Source organism: Epinephelus fuscoguttatus, linkage group LG16 (genome assembly GCF_011397635.1).
Source record: "Epinephelus fuscoguttatus linkage group LG16, E.fuscoguttatus.final_Chr_v1".
NCBI lineage: Eukaryota > Metazoa > Chordata > Actinopteri > Perciformes > Serranidae > Epinephelus > Epinephelus fuscoguttatus.
In genome coordinates, this window is record NC_064767.1 from 38,092,452 (window position 1) to 38,105,943 (window position 13,492).

General features: G+C 38.8%; 1 protein-coding gene across 1 annotated transcript in view; it reads left to right on the forward strand.

The window, feature by feature from the left end:
* The window catches only part of galm (galactose mutarotase), a 48,228-nt gene that overhangs the window by 13,108 nt on the left and 21,628 nt on the right, over positions 1-13,492 (forward strand). Inside the window, exon 5 of the mRNA XM_049601246.1 lies at positions 199-291. Coding sequence (XP_049457203.1) covers positions 199-291 — 93 coding nt within the window. The remainder of the gene's footprint in view (positions 1-198; positions 292-13,492) is intronic.

Consider the following 13,492-nt stretch of genomic DNA (forward strand, 5'->3'; position numbering starts at 1 on the left):
TAGCAACAATTTCAAAAGCATGTGTGTCTTTCTACTGCATAGTCAGCCTCATTTTATGAGAAGAGCATCTTTCCAGCAGTGACGTACTTCTTTAATACTTAAAAATCCAGTTTTGCAGATCAGACATTGAAATGATTTTGCATGTAGACAAATGTTTTTTCAGAGGCCACTTCAGTAACATTGGAGTTGTGTTTGCAGGGGGAAACACTAACTGTTGAATACCAAGCACGGTCTACCAAAACCACCCCTATCAACCTCACCAATCACTCCTACTTCAACCTGAATGGACAGGTAAGGCCACATGATCAGCCGTATGATCATCCACTATGTCAGTGACAGAGAAATGTGAAGAAGGACCACAATCAATTCTAAAATTTTTTACTATAGAATGAAGGAGACTGAAGCTAGAGGAAGGGAATACTAAAGGAGGACAAGCTGAGAAAGACAGATTAGGTTAGTAGTAAGTTCATATTTATTCATTCAGGAAATCTCATTGAGATCAAGTTCTCTTTTGAAAGAGAGACCAGAGAACAAGTGACAGGCACACAAGATCACAACTAGACACTCACACAAAACCACACATACAGCCACACTAATTAAAACAACCACAAATATTATTAGAAATATAGGATAGTCCCTCAGAGGACTGAGTGTCTCTAACTTCCTGCTGTGTTGCCTGTTTAACCTGTAGTGAGGTGCTCAGTACCAGAAAGCAGTATAAGTATTATAGTAGAGTATGAGGACCTTTTAAAACCTTCCTCACCTGTTATCTGGTGTCATGGTTATCAGCTCTGAACTCAAGGATGTTCAACATCTCAGCAACTTAGGTTGTCTTATAAATGAAGACAGAGTTATGCTGTTGCCTTCTAGATAAGGGGTGTCAAAATACAGCCTGCAGGCAAGAACTGGCCTGCCAAAGGGTCCACTTTGGCCCACTGGATGACTTTGCACACTGATGCACTTGTGAAGGCGAAGAGGTGCCAGGTTTCAGGAGCAAAAAGCTGAAAAAACCCTATGAATACTTCAATCAATCAAACGATTTTATTTATAAAGCCCAATATCACAAATCACAATTTGCCTCACAGGGCTTTACAGTATACAACAGAGAGAGAGAGAGAGAGAGAGAGAGAGAGAGAGAGATGCAGGACAGACGGTAATGACAGTAGCTTACAACAACATTAATGAAAGTAATAATATTATCGTTATAGTTCTGGCTACTGTGGTACAATATGTTGAAAGTATATATTAATATCTGGCAGTATACATGTGTGATAATAATCATATGTGTATAATAACAGTAGAAGTATGACTAATGACTAATGATGGCAGCAGCAGCAGGAGGCATCTGGCAGGACCACGGCAGCAGCACAACCACACACGTCACACTGTCCAGGCACCGCTGTGATATGAGTTAATCTGAGAGACAGTGGAGCACAAAGGCTCCGGAGAAGAAGCCGAGTTAGTGACATCCAGAATGGCCGAGTTAGCAAGATGCAGTAATAGGATACGAGAGAGAGAGAGAGAGAAGGAGAGAAGGAGAGAAGGTGCCCGGTGTATTATAGGGGGGTCCTCTGGCAGACTAGGCCTAAGTCAGCCTAACTAGGGGCTGGTACAAGGCAAGCCTGAGCCGGCCCGAAAGTCTTGTAAATGTGGAGACGGTGTCTGCCTCCCGGACCGCAACAGGAAGATGATTCCACAGGAGAGGAGCCTGATAGCTGAAGGCTCTGGCTCCTGATCTACTTTTGGAGACTTTAGGGACCACGAGTAACCCTGCTTTCTCAGAGCGCAGTGTTCTGGTGGGATAATAAAGCACTATGAGCTCTCTAAGACATGACGGAGCTTGACCATTTAGAGCTTTATAAGTTAACAGTAGGATTTTAAATTCAATTCTGGATTTTACAGGGAGCCAGTGCAGAGAAGCTAAAACAGGAGAAATATGATCTTGTTTCTTAGTTCCTGTTAGTACACGTGCTGCTGCATTCTGAATTAGCTGGAGAGTTTTTAAGGACTTACTAGAGCTACCTGATAATAGAGAGTTACAGTAGTCCAGCCTAGAGGTAACAAAAGCGTGGACCAATTTTTCTGCATCTTTTGGGGTCAGGATAGGCCTAATTTTCGCAATATTACGCAGATGAAAAAAATGCAGTCCATGAGATTTGTTTTAAATGAGAATTAAAAGACAAATCTTGATCAAATGTTACTTCGAGGTTTCTTACGGTAGTGCTAGAGGCCAGAGCAATGCCATCTAGAGAAACTATGTCATCGGATAAAGAGTCTCTGAGTTGTTTGGGGCCAAGAACAATAATTTCAGTTTTGTCTGAATTTAACATCAGGAAATTGGTGCTCATCCAGGTTTTTATGTCTTTAAGGCAGTTATGGAGTTTAGTTAATTGATTGCTTTCTTCTGGCTTCATCGATAAATACAACTGTGTATCATCCGCATAACAATGGAAATTTATAGAGTGATTTCTAATGATGTTGCCTAAAGGAAGCATATATGGGGCATTCTACCGAATGTGTGCAAAGTCAGGCTGGAAATATTTTGAAATTTTGTATGTTTTATTTCCAAAACTTTGTCCCTATATATATTGTACCATATGTAAAGGTCACATATCTAGTAAAATGACTGTAAAGTTTTATATTGTATTTTCAGACTGTTCTGGAATGTTTTTCCTCTCCCAAAATTTGTCACTACCGAAACATATAGTATTATTAAAAAAATATATATCAACCTGTTATGCTTGTTCCTCTCCTTGTCTAAAGATTTAAATTTTTACAAATTTTGACTGAAGGTTTTCACAATTAAATCTATAAAAATTAATATTGTAACAAATATTCGAAGTTCAAATTATAGAATTCTTCAAAATCTAAATGCAATCTTTTTTTGTAAAATGCATAACGCTGATCAGATTGATTTCAGAGTTAATAACTAATGAAACAGACCATAAATGTAACCGATTAGCATCATAATACTTTAGTTGATAACTCAATATACTTTATTTTTTACAAAACACCCAGTGTTTTGGTAGTGACTGTCCTGTTTCAGTAGTGACTGTCCTGTTTCGGTAGTGACCATTATTCTGTTTTTAAGGTTGCATCATATTTCCTCAAATGTATGCCTTATGGTGGGAATTACAAATTCAAAGACAAATGTCTTGTGGTCAATAAAATAATTTAATTTTTGAGAGAGCAGTGCAGAGTAGAGTAGAGAAGAGCGGAGCAGAATAGAGCAGAGCATAGTAGAGTAGAGTGGAGAAGAGTATAGTGGAGCAGAGTGTAGTAGAATAGAACAAAGTAGAGCAGAGCAGAATAGAGTAGAGCAGACAAGAGCAAAGTAGAGTAGAGCAGAATATAGTAGAGTAGAGCAGAATAGAGTAGAGAAGAGTAGAGTATAGAGCAGAGCAGGGTAGAGTAGGGTAGAGAAGAGTAGATTATAGAGTAGACCAGAGTAGAGTAGAGCAGAGCACAACACAGTAGAGTAGAGCAGAGCAGAGCATAGTAGGGTAGAGCATAGTAGAACAGACCAGAGTAAAGCAAAGCAGAGCAAAGTAGAGTATAGTAGAGTGGGGTGAGATAAAGTGAGGCAGAGTGAGACAGGCAGAGTGAGAAGAGGCAGAGTGGAGGCAGAATAATAGATTATGGAGTAGACCAGAGCATAGTAGAGTGAGCAGAGCAGAGTAGAGTGAGAAGAGTAGAGCAGAGATGGAGTGGAGCAGAGAAGAGCAAAGTAGAGTGGAGCAGATATAGTAGAGTAGAGCAGCAGAATAGAGTAGAGAAGGTAGAGTATGGAGCAGAGTGGGGTGGAAAGAGTAGATTATGGCGTAGGCCAGGTAGAGTGGAGCAGGTATAGAGTGGGGCACAGCACAGTAGAGTGGGGTGAGAGCAGGCATAGTAGGGTAGAGCAGAGCAGAGCATAGTAGAGTGCAGCAGTGAGACAGAGACCAGGTAGGCAAAGTAGAGGCAGAGTGAGGCATAGTGGGGTGAGGCATAGTGAGACAGACCAGAGTAAAGCAAAGTAGAGCAGAGTAGAGCAAAATAGAGTAGAGCAGAGTATAGTAGAGTAGAGCAGAGTAGAATAAAGTAGAGCAGAGTAGAACAGAACAGAGTAGAGAAGAGCAGAATAGAGTAGATTATAGAGTAGACCAGAGTAAAGCATAGCAGAGTAGAGTAGAGTAGAGCAGAGTAGAGTAGAGTAGAGAAGAGCAGAGTATAGCAGAGTAGAGCAAAGTATAGCAGAATATAGTAGAGCAGAGCAGAATAGAGTAGAGCAGAATAGAGTAGAGTAGAGCAGATTATAGTAGAGTAGAGGAGAATAGAGTAGAGTAGAGCAGAGTATAGTATAGTAGAGCAGAGTAGAACAGAACAGAGCAGAGTAGAGCAGAGTATAGTAGAGTAGAGCAAAGTAGAGCAGAGTAGGACAGAGCAGAGTAGAGCAGAGTAGAATAGAGAAGAGTAGAGTATAGAATAAAGCAGAGTAGAGTAGAGCAGAGCAGAGCAGAGAAGAGCATGATTTTGGGCCACAAAATTATGGGGTTTAACTACTGACCATTCTATTTTGTCACTACCAAAATGATCATGTCACTACCGAAACTTTACCATAGATTTCGGTAGTGACTGTTGCGGTAGTGACATTCCTAGCTATTTTTCAGGATAACTAAAGAATGCTGGCAGTCACATGGCTAACAAGCACATGTTTGAAGAGTTGTTCACACAGAAAAACGTAATAAACACATAAACATAAACCCCCCAAATTTTTACATAATTGAAGAGAACATGTGTTCGGTAGTGACAACTTTAAAAGTTACACACTCATTTTCAGACTTTGGAAGACATTTATTTAAAAAATGATGGGAGTCAGCGACTTACCATGCAGACATCTGGGATGGGGTGCAGTACTACCCCCCCCTTCTCAGAAATTCAGGGGTGTGGCTCAAATCCAGACACAACCAGAGCATTAAAACTCTTGTGTTTCGGTAGTGACATGAAAACAAGGGACACTATTTTTTTTAGCATAGTTTTTTAATTTAAAAATGAATCCCACAATACATCTAAATCTTTCAACTTCTGTTTAAACTTAATCACACTTTTGAAAAAAAATATGAAAAATGTTTTAAGTGTTATTTACATCAATTGAATTTTAGAGGTCAGGGTTGGGGACAGCTACTTCCCAATATAAAGTACCCTATAAATGGTGATTTTGTATATATTTAGCTTATCACTTTTTCATTTAATGTCCTGGGTTTAAATAGGTCATAACATAGTCTTTGTAAATATCTATGTCTGAATACTCAATTATATCGTTTTTGTTGTTTTTTTGTTAAGGGACAGCACTTTGCACAAAATCAGTAGAATGCCCCATATAGAATAAATAGGATTGGTCCGAGCACAAAACAAACGAACTCCAAAACAAACTTTAGTACGTAAGGATGATTCATTATGAACATCAACAAACTGAAAATGATCAGATAAATAAGATTTAAACCAGCTTAGTGCAGAACCTTTTAGGCCAATTAAGTGTTCCAGTCTCTGTAGCAGAGTTTGATGGTCAATAGTGTCAAACGCCGCACTAAGATCTAATAAAACAAGTACAGAGATGAGTCCTTTGTCTGAAGCAATCAGAAGGTCATTTGTAATTTTAACTAGTGCTGTCTCAGTGCTATGATGCACTCTAAATCCTGACTGAAATTCCTCAAATAAATTATTATCATGGAGAAAATCACACAGCTGGTCTGCGACTACTTTCTCAAGGATCTTTGACATAAAGGGAAGATTAGATATTGGTCTGTAGTTGGCTAACACCTCTGGATCCAGGGTGGGCAAGTTTAATTACAGCTACCTTAAAAGACTGTGGTACATAGCCTGTTAATAAGGATATATTGATCATATCTAATATATGAGTGTTAACTAAAGGAAAGACCTCCTTAAGTAGCCTAGTTGGGATGGGGTCTAAGAGACACGTTGATGATTTAGATGAAGAAATCACTGCGGTCAATTCTTGAAGAGAAATTGGGGAGAAGCAATCTAAATATATATTAGGTTTTACAGCTGTGTTTGAGGTTAGATAGGTACTATCTGAGGACAGGAGGTCATGAATTTTGCCTCTAATAGTTAGAATTTTGTCATTAAAAAATCTCATAAAATCATTACTGCTAAGGGCTAAAGGAATACAAGGCTCAATAGAGCTTTGACTCTCAGTCAGCCTGGCTACAGTGCTGAAAAGAAACCTGGGGTTATTCTTGTTTGCTTCTATTAATGCTGAGTAATAGTTTGCTCTGGCATTGCGGAGGCCCCTCTTATAAGTTTTGAGACTGTCTGCCCAGATTAAACGAGATTCTTCCAGTTTGGTTAATCGCCAGTTCCTTTCAAACTTCGCGATATTTGTTTGTTGTTTTTTTTTTATAATTTTTTATTTAGAAAGAGCACTTTCAAATGGCAATGTCATAATCAGGTAAAATAATCAGCATAAAACATATGTATTCAATGACATTATCAAATAAGTAGTCACAGATCATCTGAGTATATCTCCATATAGCTCTTTCAGATGTTTTTGAGCCTTTATGTAAACATTAAGTGTGAATTATTTACAAGAACACGGGGGGCCTTCACATTGGAGAGGTATAGAAACAGAATATCAGTACATCCATATAACAAAATAAAAAGTTCAGGTTAAAGGTCACAAAAAATTGCCTAGGTCAATACAACACTGTTTGCCTGACCTTTTCCAATAATTTAAGAGAAGTCTGGTCTTATGGGTTTAACATACTCAGTCCATTTGCTCCAAATTTTGTAAAATCTATCTTTCTGGACTTGAAGGGAATATGACAGCCGCTCCATTATGTAAATTTCATAAATAATGTCTATCCATCCATCTATAGTGGGTAAGTGGGGTTTGAGCCAATTTCTCGTAATAACTTTTTTGCTTCCAGCCAGGAGAATTAGAACCAACTTTTTATCGTTATTTCTCCATCCGTCAAATTGAATATCTCCCATATAAACTGTATCCATAGTAAAAGGAATATTGACTCCAAATATATTGTTAATATGTTTATGGATTTCCTGCCAATAAGGAACAATGACTGGGCAGTTCCAGAAAACATGATAATGATTGGCGTCGTCCATCCCACGTTGTCTCCAGCAGCTGGAACCCCCTCCCCCATGTCTCTTTTGTAAAGGTGTAATAAAAAACCTAGCAACGTTTTTCCAACAGAATTCACGCCAATTAGTGGAGCAAGTTGAAGTCCATTGTATGAGACATATTCTTTTCCAAGCATCCTCTGTTATAATCAAATTGCCTTCTTTTTCCCACTTTTCTTTTATATACCACGTATTTCCTGATTTGGGATGGAGTACATCTTTATATAGTTTAGAGATGATCTTAGTACATGGAGATTCTGATACTGACAAAAGAATTTTCAGAATTCCTGTTTCTACTTTACCTACATTTGGTCTCAGATTCTGGTTGAAATAGTTTCTAACTTGGAGATATCTATAGAAATCCTTTTGCTCAAGATTGTATCTCTTCTTTAAGAATTCAAAACTATGGAATGTCCCCTCCTTAGTAAATGAGTAATAGTTTGTTAGGCCTTTAGCAGCCCATTTTTTAAATCTGCCATCAGATCTGTTTGGAATAAAGTCAGTGTCATAGGCACACCATCGCAGTAGTTTAATTGAGTCATTTAAATTACAAGTTTTTACAATTTCCTGCCAGGTTTTCAATAATATATTTAACCAAGGGTTGCTTATGTTCAATTGTTTATTTAAAAGTTCATTATCTGCAATAGTAGCTTCAATAGGTATCCCTTCTAGTAAGGCATTTTCAACTTCTTTCCAACGTGCAGAATAATCTGGGGTACATAAGCAGATCAATGGCCTCAGCTGTGCTGCTAAGTAATATTCTCTTAAGGAGGGGAGACCCATACCCCCCCTCTCTTTACTCAGTTGTAAGGTCTCAAACCTGATCCTGGGTTTTTTCCCCTGCCATAAATACCTGGATATCATCATATCCCATTCTACGAATTGTTTGGTTGGTATTGACACTGGAAGATTTTGGAAAAGATAGAGCAATCTTGGCAGAATGTTCATTTTAATGGACTCCACCCTGGAGCTTAAGCTCAAAAAAGGGATAACATTCCAACGTGAAATATCGGATTTCAACTGGGAGTTTAAGGGGTTATAATTCAAATCAAATAATTTTGTAATATCCTTTGTTAAGTTTACCCCTAAGTATCTGATTGATTCTGCATCCCATTTCATTTTGTATTTGCTTCTGATGTGATTAGGTGGGCAATAATTAAAGGTGATTACCTGTGTTTTTTGTATATTAAGTTTATATCCTGAGTACATCCCATATTGTTCTAGCAGGTTCATAAGCTTTGGAAGTGACTGAGTGGGTTGTGATAAATATATCAATACATCATCCGCAAATAAGGCCAATTTATTTTCTCCTGATGGCATATTTATTCCTTTAATGTCTGTATTTTGTCTGATCCATTGAGCCAAGGGCTCAATAAATATAGAGAAGAGGAGAGGTGAGGCACAGCAGCCTTGTCTGGTTCCTCTTTCAAGGATGAATGGATTTGATAAGTCACCATTAATTTTTATTTTTGCAGACGGTTTGTCATATAAGGCTTCAAATACTTCAATAATAGATTTATGAAAGCCGAATCTTTCTAAAACTTTATACAAAAAAGACCACCTGACCGAGTCAAAAGCCTTTTCGGCATCTAGGCTAATAATGGCTGATTCTATTCCTTGTTCAATAATCTGATCTATAATATGCAAAGTTCTCCTAGTATTATCCTGTGTTTGTCTTTGTCTCACAAAACCAGTTTGGTCGAAGTGGATCAGATCTGGTAATATATTATCAATTCTCTTGGACAGTATAGTTGTAAATAATTTGTAGTCAATATTCAATACACTAATTGGCCGGTAATTGCTGCACTCCAACTTGTCTTTTCCATCTTTTGGTAACACAGAAATAATGGCATATCTCCAGGAGGCCGGAATTTCTTTCTTCTTCAACACCCAATTAAAAGTTCTCAATAGTACTGGAGCCAGTGATTCTTTCATAGTCCACCACTCAGAGGTGAAGCCATCTCTGCGACTTCTCTGTTTTCAATTTACTTATTGCTGCATTTAATTCTCCTATTCCTATTTCAGACAATAGTTTGTCATTTTGTTCGTTGGTAACGGTAGGTAAATTAAGAGTGGCTAAAAATGATTCAATCTGAAGGTCATTATTCATTTTTGGTTGGGAGTACAACGATTTATAGAACATTTCAAAACTTTGCTGAATTCTCTCTGTATGTGTCTCAATGTTCCCAGAGTAAGGATTTCTTATTTTATGTATTGAATTGTCTGCTTGTTGTTTGCGTAATCTGTAAGATAGGAGTTTGAGAGATTTTCCACCAGCTTCATAGTAACGTTGTTTTGTAAATAACAGCATTTTCTGTATTTCTGAAGTATTGATTTCATCTATTTCCTTTTTTATTTTGTTCATTTTTAATCTGGTTTCCTTATTTAGAGTCTCTACATGGTCTCTTTGTAATTCTTTTAATTTCTCTTCCAAATTAATGAGCCTTTCTTTTCTGAGTTTCTTTTCATACGACGAGATAGCTATTATTTTCCCTCGGAGTACCGCTTTCAGTGCATCCCAGAGCACAGATGGCGACACCTCCCCATTATCATTTAGCTCCAGATATGTTTTAATTTCTTTCCTAATTTTTTCTTTAATCTGTGGGTTGTTTAGAAGGTTTGAATTCAGGCGCCAAGGTAAAGATCTTGGTTTATTGTTTAAATTTATTGACATGTATATAGGGCTATGGTCAGATAAGGCAATCGGACCAATATCACATTGCTTTATTCTGTGAAAGTCCTTACTAAAGGTGAAAAAATAATCTATTCTGGAGTAGACTGCGTGGGGTGAGGAGAAGTGGGTAAAATCTCGGCCAGACGGGTACAATTCTCTCCAAACGTCGATAATTCCCACTTCTTTCATCAAAGCATTCACTTTCTTGCTGATTGCATTTGAGTCCGACTTTCTATTGGAGGAGTCTAATCGAGAATTCAAACGAATATTAAAGTCTCCTCCACTGATTAAGATGCCCTGGCTTTTTGTAGTCATTATTTCAAATATTTTCTTGTAAAATAGCCAATCACTTCCGGGAGGGACATAGACATTTAGGAGGCTCATTAGGGCTCCGTTGATTCTCCCAGTAACCAAAACAAATCTTCCTTCTTTGTCCCTAATTTCTGACACGTGTTCATATTTAACTTGACCAGATATCAATACAGCCACTCCTCTGCCGTCCTGATTTGTGAGAAGATGAGTATATGTATTTGAAACCCATTCTGTTTAACTTATTATGCTCTAAATCACTTAAATGCGTTTCCTGTAGGAAAGCGATTTGAATTTTTTCTTTTTTTAATTTGGATAAAATTTTCCCTCTTTTGATTGGACTGTGTAAACCATTAACATTAAAAGAAGCTACTTTTAAAGTTTTACCTTGCATGTATGTGAACAAAAATCAGCCTCCATATACTTCCTAGGAAAGCCCCCCTTCCCTGAAGGAACTGACAGGGAGTGAACATGGAAAAACAACATTAAACCCAAAATGTAAAACAGATAAACATGTAATATAACAAAGCTGTGTATGGCTTCCACTTCAGAGGTCTTTGTTGTGACCCTGTTCAAGTCTCTAGGGAAAGCCCCTCCCCGTGTCCAGAAGAGGGGGCCCTTACTCAGGTTAGCTGCACCAGAGTCCCTTATTGCCCCCTGTGATTCTTACATTTTGTAAATAACATTATTAACCAGAATAACCAGGTAATATAGCCTTTTCCCCATTTAAATTTAGGTTTTTATATTTGTAAATGCACCTACCCGATCAATCAGACATTGGGGGGAAAAACATCAAAAAGGGGGGCTCATCTACCAGACAAAAATGACCAATCTTAGCTTAAGTTGTTGGAGGTGAGGACCGCCTGAAAGACTGCAGTCTCTCCTTGAAGTTAGACTCTCGTCTGGGGTGGGATGCGCGTCTCCCCCTTCGCTGGCTGCTCCTCTTCCACGTCAGCTGCTGCAATTTGTCCATCAGAGTCTCTGGAGGTTTGATGATCTCCACCGGGTATCCTCTGTTTGACATGTCAATTGCCGCTTCCTCGGCGCTCTCGTAGATCCGGGTTTCATCATTATATTTAACTTTAAGCCGCGCTGGGTACAGGGTTTGGAAAGGGATCTGGCGATCCTTCAGGATCTTGCGTATTTCTGTATATGCCCTTCTTTTCTGAAGAATACGCGGTGCGTAGTCGTTATCCAGGTTTATTCGCCTCCCTTGCCAGGTAAAGCCCCTTTTCTGCCAAGCTGCGCGAGAACATTTTCCTTTGTTTTGAAGCTGAGGAATCTCACCAGTATGGATCTTGGTGCTGCGTCCTCAGGTGGCTGTGGACCGAGAGCGCGGTGCGCTCTCTCCAGCTGCAAAGGCATCTCGTCGGGTATGTCGAGATTTTCGCGGAGTAACTTTTCCACAAATGAAGTCATGGATTGAGACTGCTTTTCGGCTCCCTCGGCGACCCCGTAGATCCGTATGTTTTCACGTCTAGAACGGCTCTCCTGGTCGGTTATTTTGGCATCTAGCGAGTTGTGTAGCTTTAGCATTTCTGCTAAAATATCCTCAGTGTTTTGGACTCGTTCCTCGACTTTCATTATTCGCTCTTCTGCCTTGTCTAGTCTTACGTTAGTCTTTAAAATTTCCCCCTTAATGTCCTCCAACTGTTGCTTGTTGTCCTGGCGAAAACCCCTCAGTTCCCGAAGGATCAAGACCAGGTCAGCCTTCTCTTCACCTGGCGTTACATTAGCTTGTTTGCTAGCGGTGGTCTGCGTGTCACCTCGTGGTCTTTCGTCGTCATTTATTTCTGGCTGCTGAGTCCCCTTCTTGCCCTTCTGCCTGGTATCCATCGTTACCCCCGTTTTAACAAAGTCTATAAAGTTGAAATTTCGCTTTCTTGGGGGTAGTTCAATGACTTTCTAGAGGGTGCAGTCGGGAGCTCCTAAACTAAGCTGCCATCTTGTCGGTGTCCAACCCGGAAGCCCCGCGATATTTGTTTTAACTCACGGGTTTGAGAGTTATACCAAGGAACGAACTTTCTTTGCTTTGTTAACTTCTTTTTAAGAGGAGCTACAGAGTCGAGTGTTGTTTGCAGCGAGCCTATGGCGCTATCAACAAAATGATCAATTTGGGAGAGGTTAAAGTTGGTATGGGAAACCTCTGTTACTGAAGGACTTGGTATTGAATTTAACAACGGAGTAATCATTTCCTTAAATTTTGGGACAGCACTATCCGACAAACATCTAGTATAGTAACTGTTGCTGAGTGGCGTGTAATCAAGTAAAAAGAAATCAAAAGTAATCAGATAATGATCCGATAGCGAGGGATTCTGTGGAAAGACTTATCTGATTTAAGAACTAAACTGGATAAAAACTCTGAGAATTCAGATACAGATTCAGAATACGGGCCAGGAGCACGGTACACTATAACAAATAAAAGTGGTTGTGAGGTTTTCCAGGTCGGATGTAAAAGACTAAGAACAAGGCTTTCAAATGAATTATAATCTAGTTTAGGTTTAGGGCTGATTAACAGGCTAGAGTTTAAAATGGCTGCAACTCCCCCTCCTCGGCTGCTGCCTCGAGGAATGTGGGTATTATTATGACTGGGAGGAGTGGACTCATTTAGACTAACATATTCATCTTGACACAGCCAGGTTTCAGTGAGACTGAGTAAATCAATATGATTATCTGATATTAATTTGTTTACTAACTCTGCTTTAGACGATAGAGACATGATATTTAACAGTCCGCATTTAATTCTCCTGTTTTGTCTTTCTGTCACAGAAGAGGTTTTAATTTTTATGAGGTTGTTATGCACAACTCCTCTTTGTTTAATTTTAGATTTAAATAATTTAGGTGGTCGGGGGACAGACACCGTTTGTATAAAACTATGAAAACTATGGCTGGGTAACTGAACTAGAAGCTCAGAGAGGCGTATAGGACTGTGACTCTGAGTCCTGGTCTCAACTCTGGGTTGTCAGGGATTTAAATTACTACTTTTGTGGTCATATTTAAAGATATAAAACAGTGTAAAGAATATTGTTAATCGGTACATCATAAAACAGTATCCTTGGAACCCTTATGCAAAGACTTTGCCAAAACTTAAGATTTGCAAATGGTTTGGAAGGCAGGGAATAACTTCACCTGCTTCCTCAATAGCTTTGTCTTTAGTAGGGCTAGGTATTGCCACTGATTTCCTGAATTGATTCGATTTCGATTCACAAGGTCCCAATCAAATTTCCGATTTGATTCGATATCCATTCAATTGGGGATATTTCAATTACAATATCAATTTTTGCTAGTGTTAAAGAGATTCTCAGAGCACAAATACTGTAAACGTTACATGGGATTATTTTTTTTAAAAAAAGAAGAAACTCAGAACAGGATTAA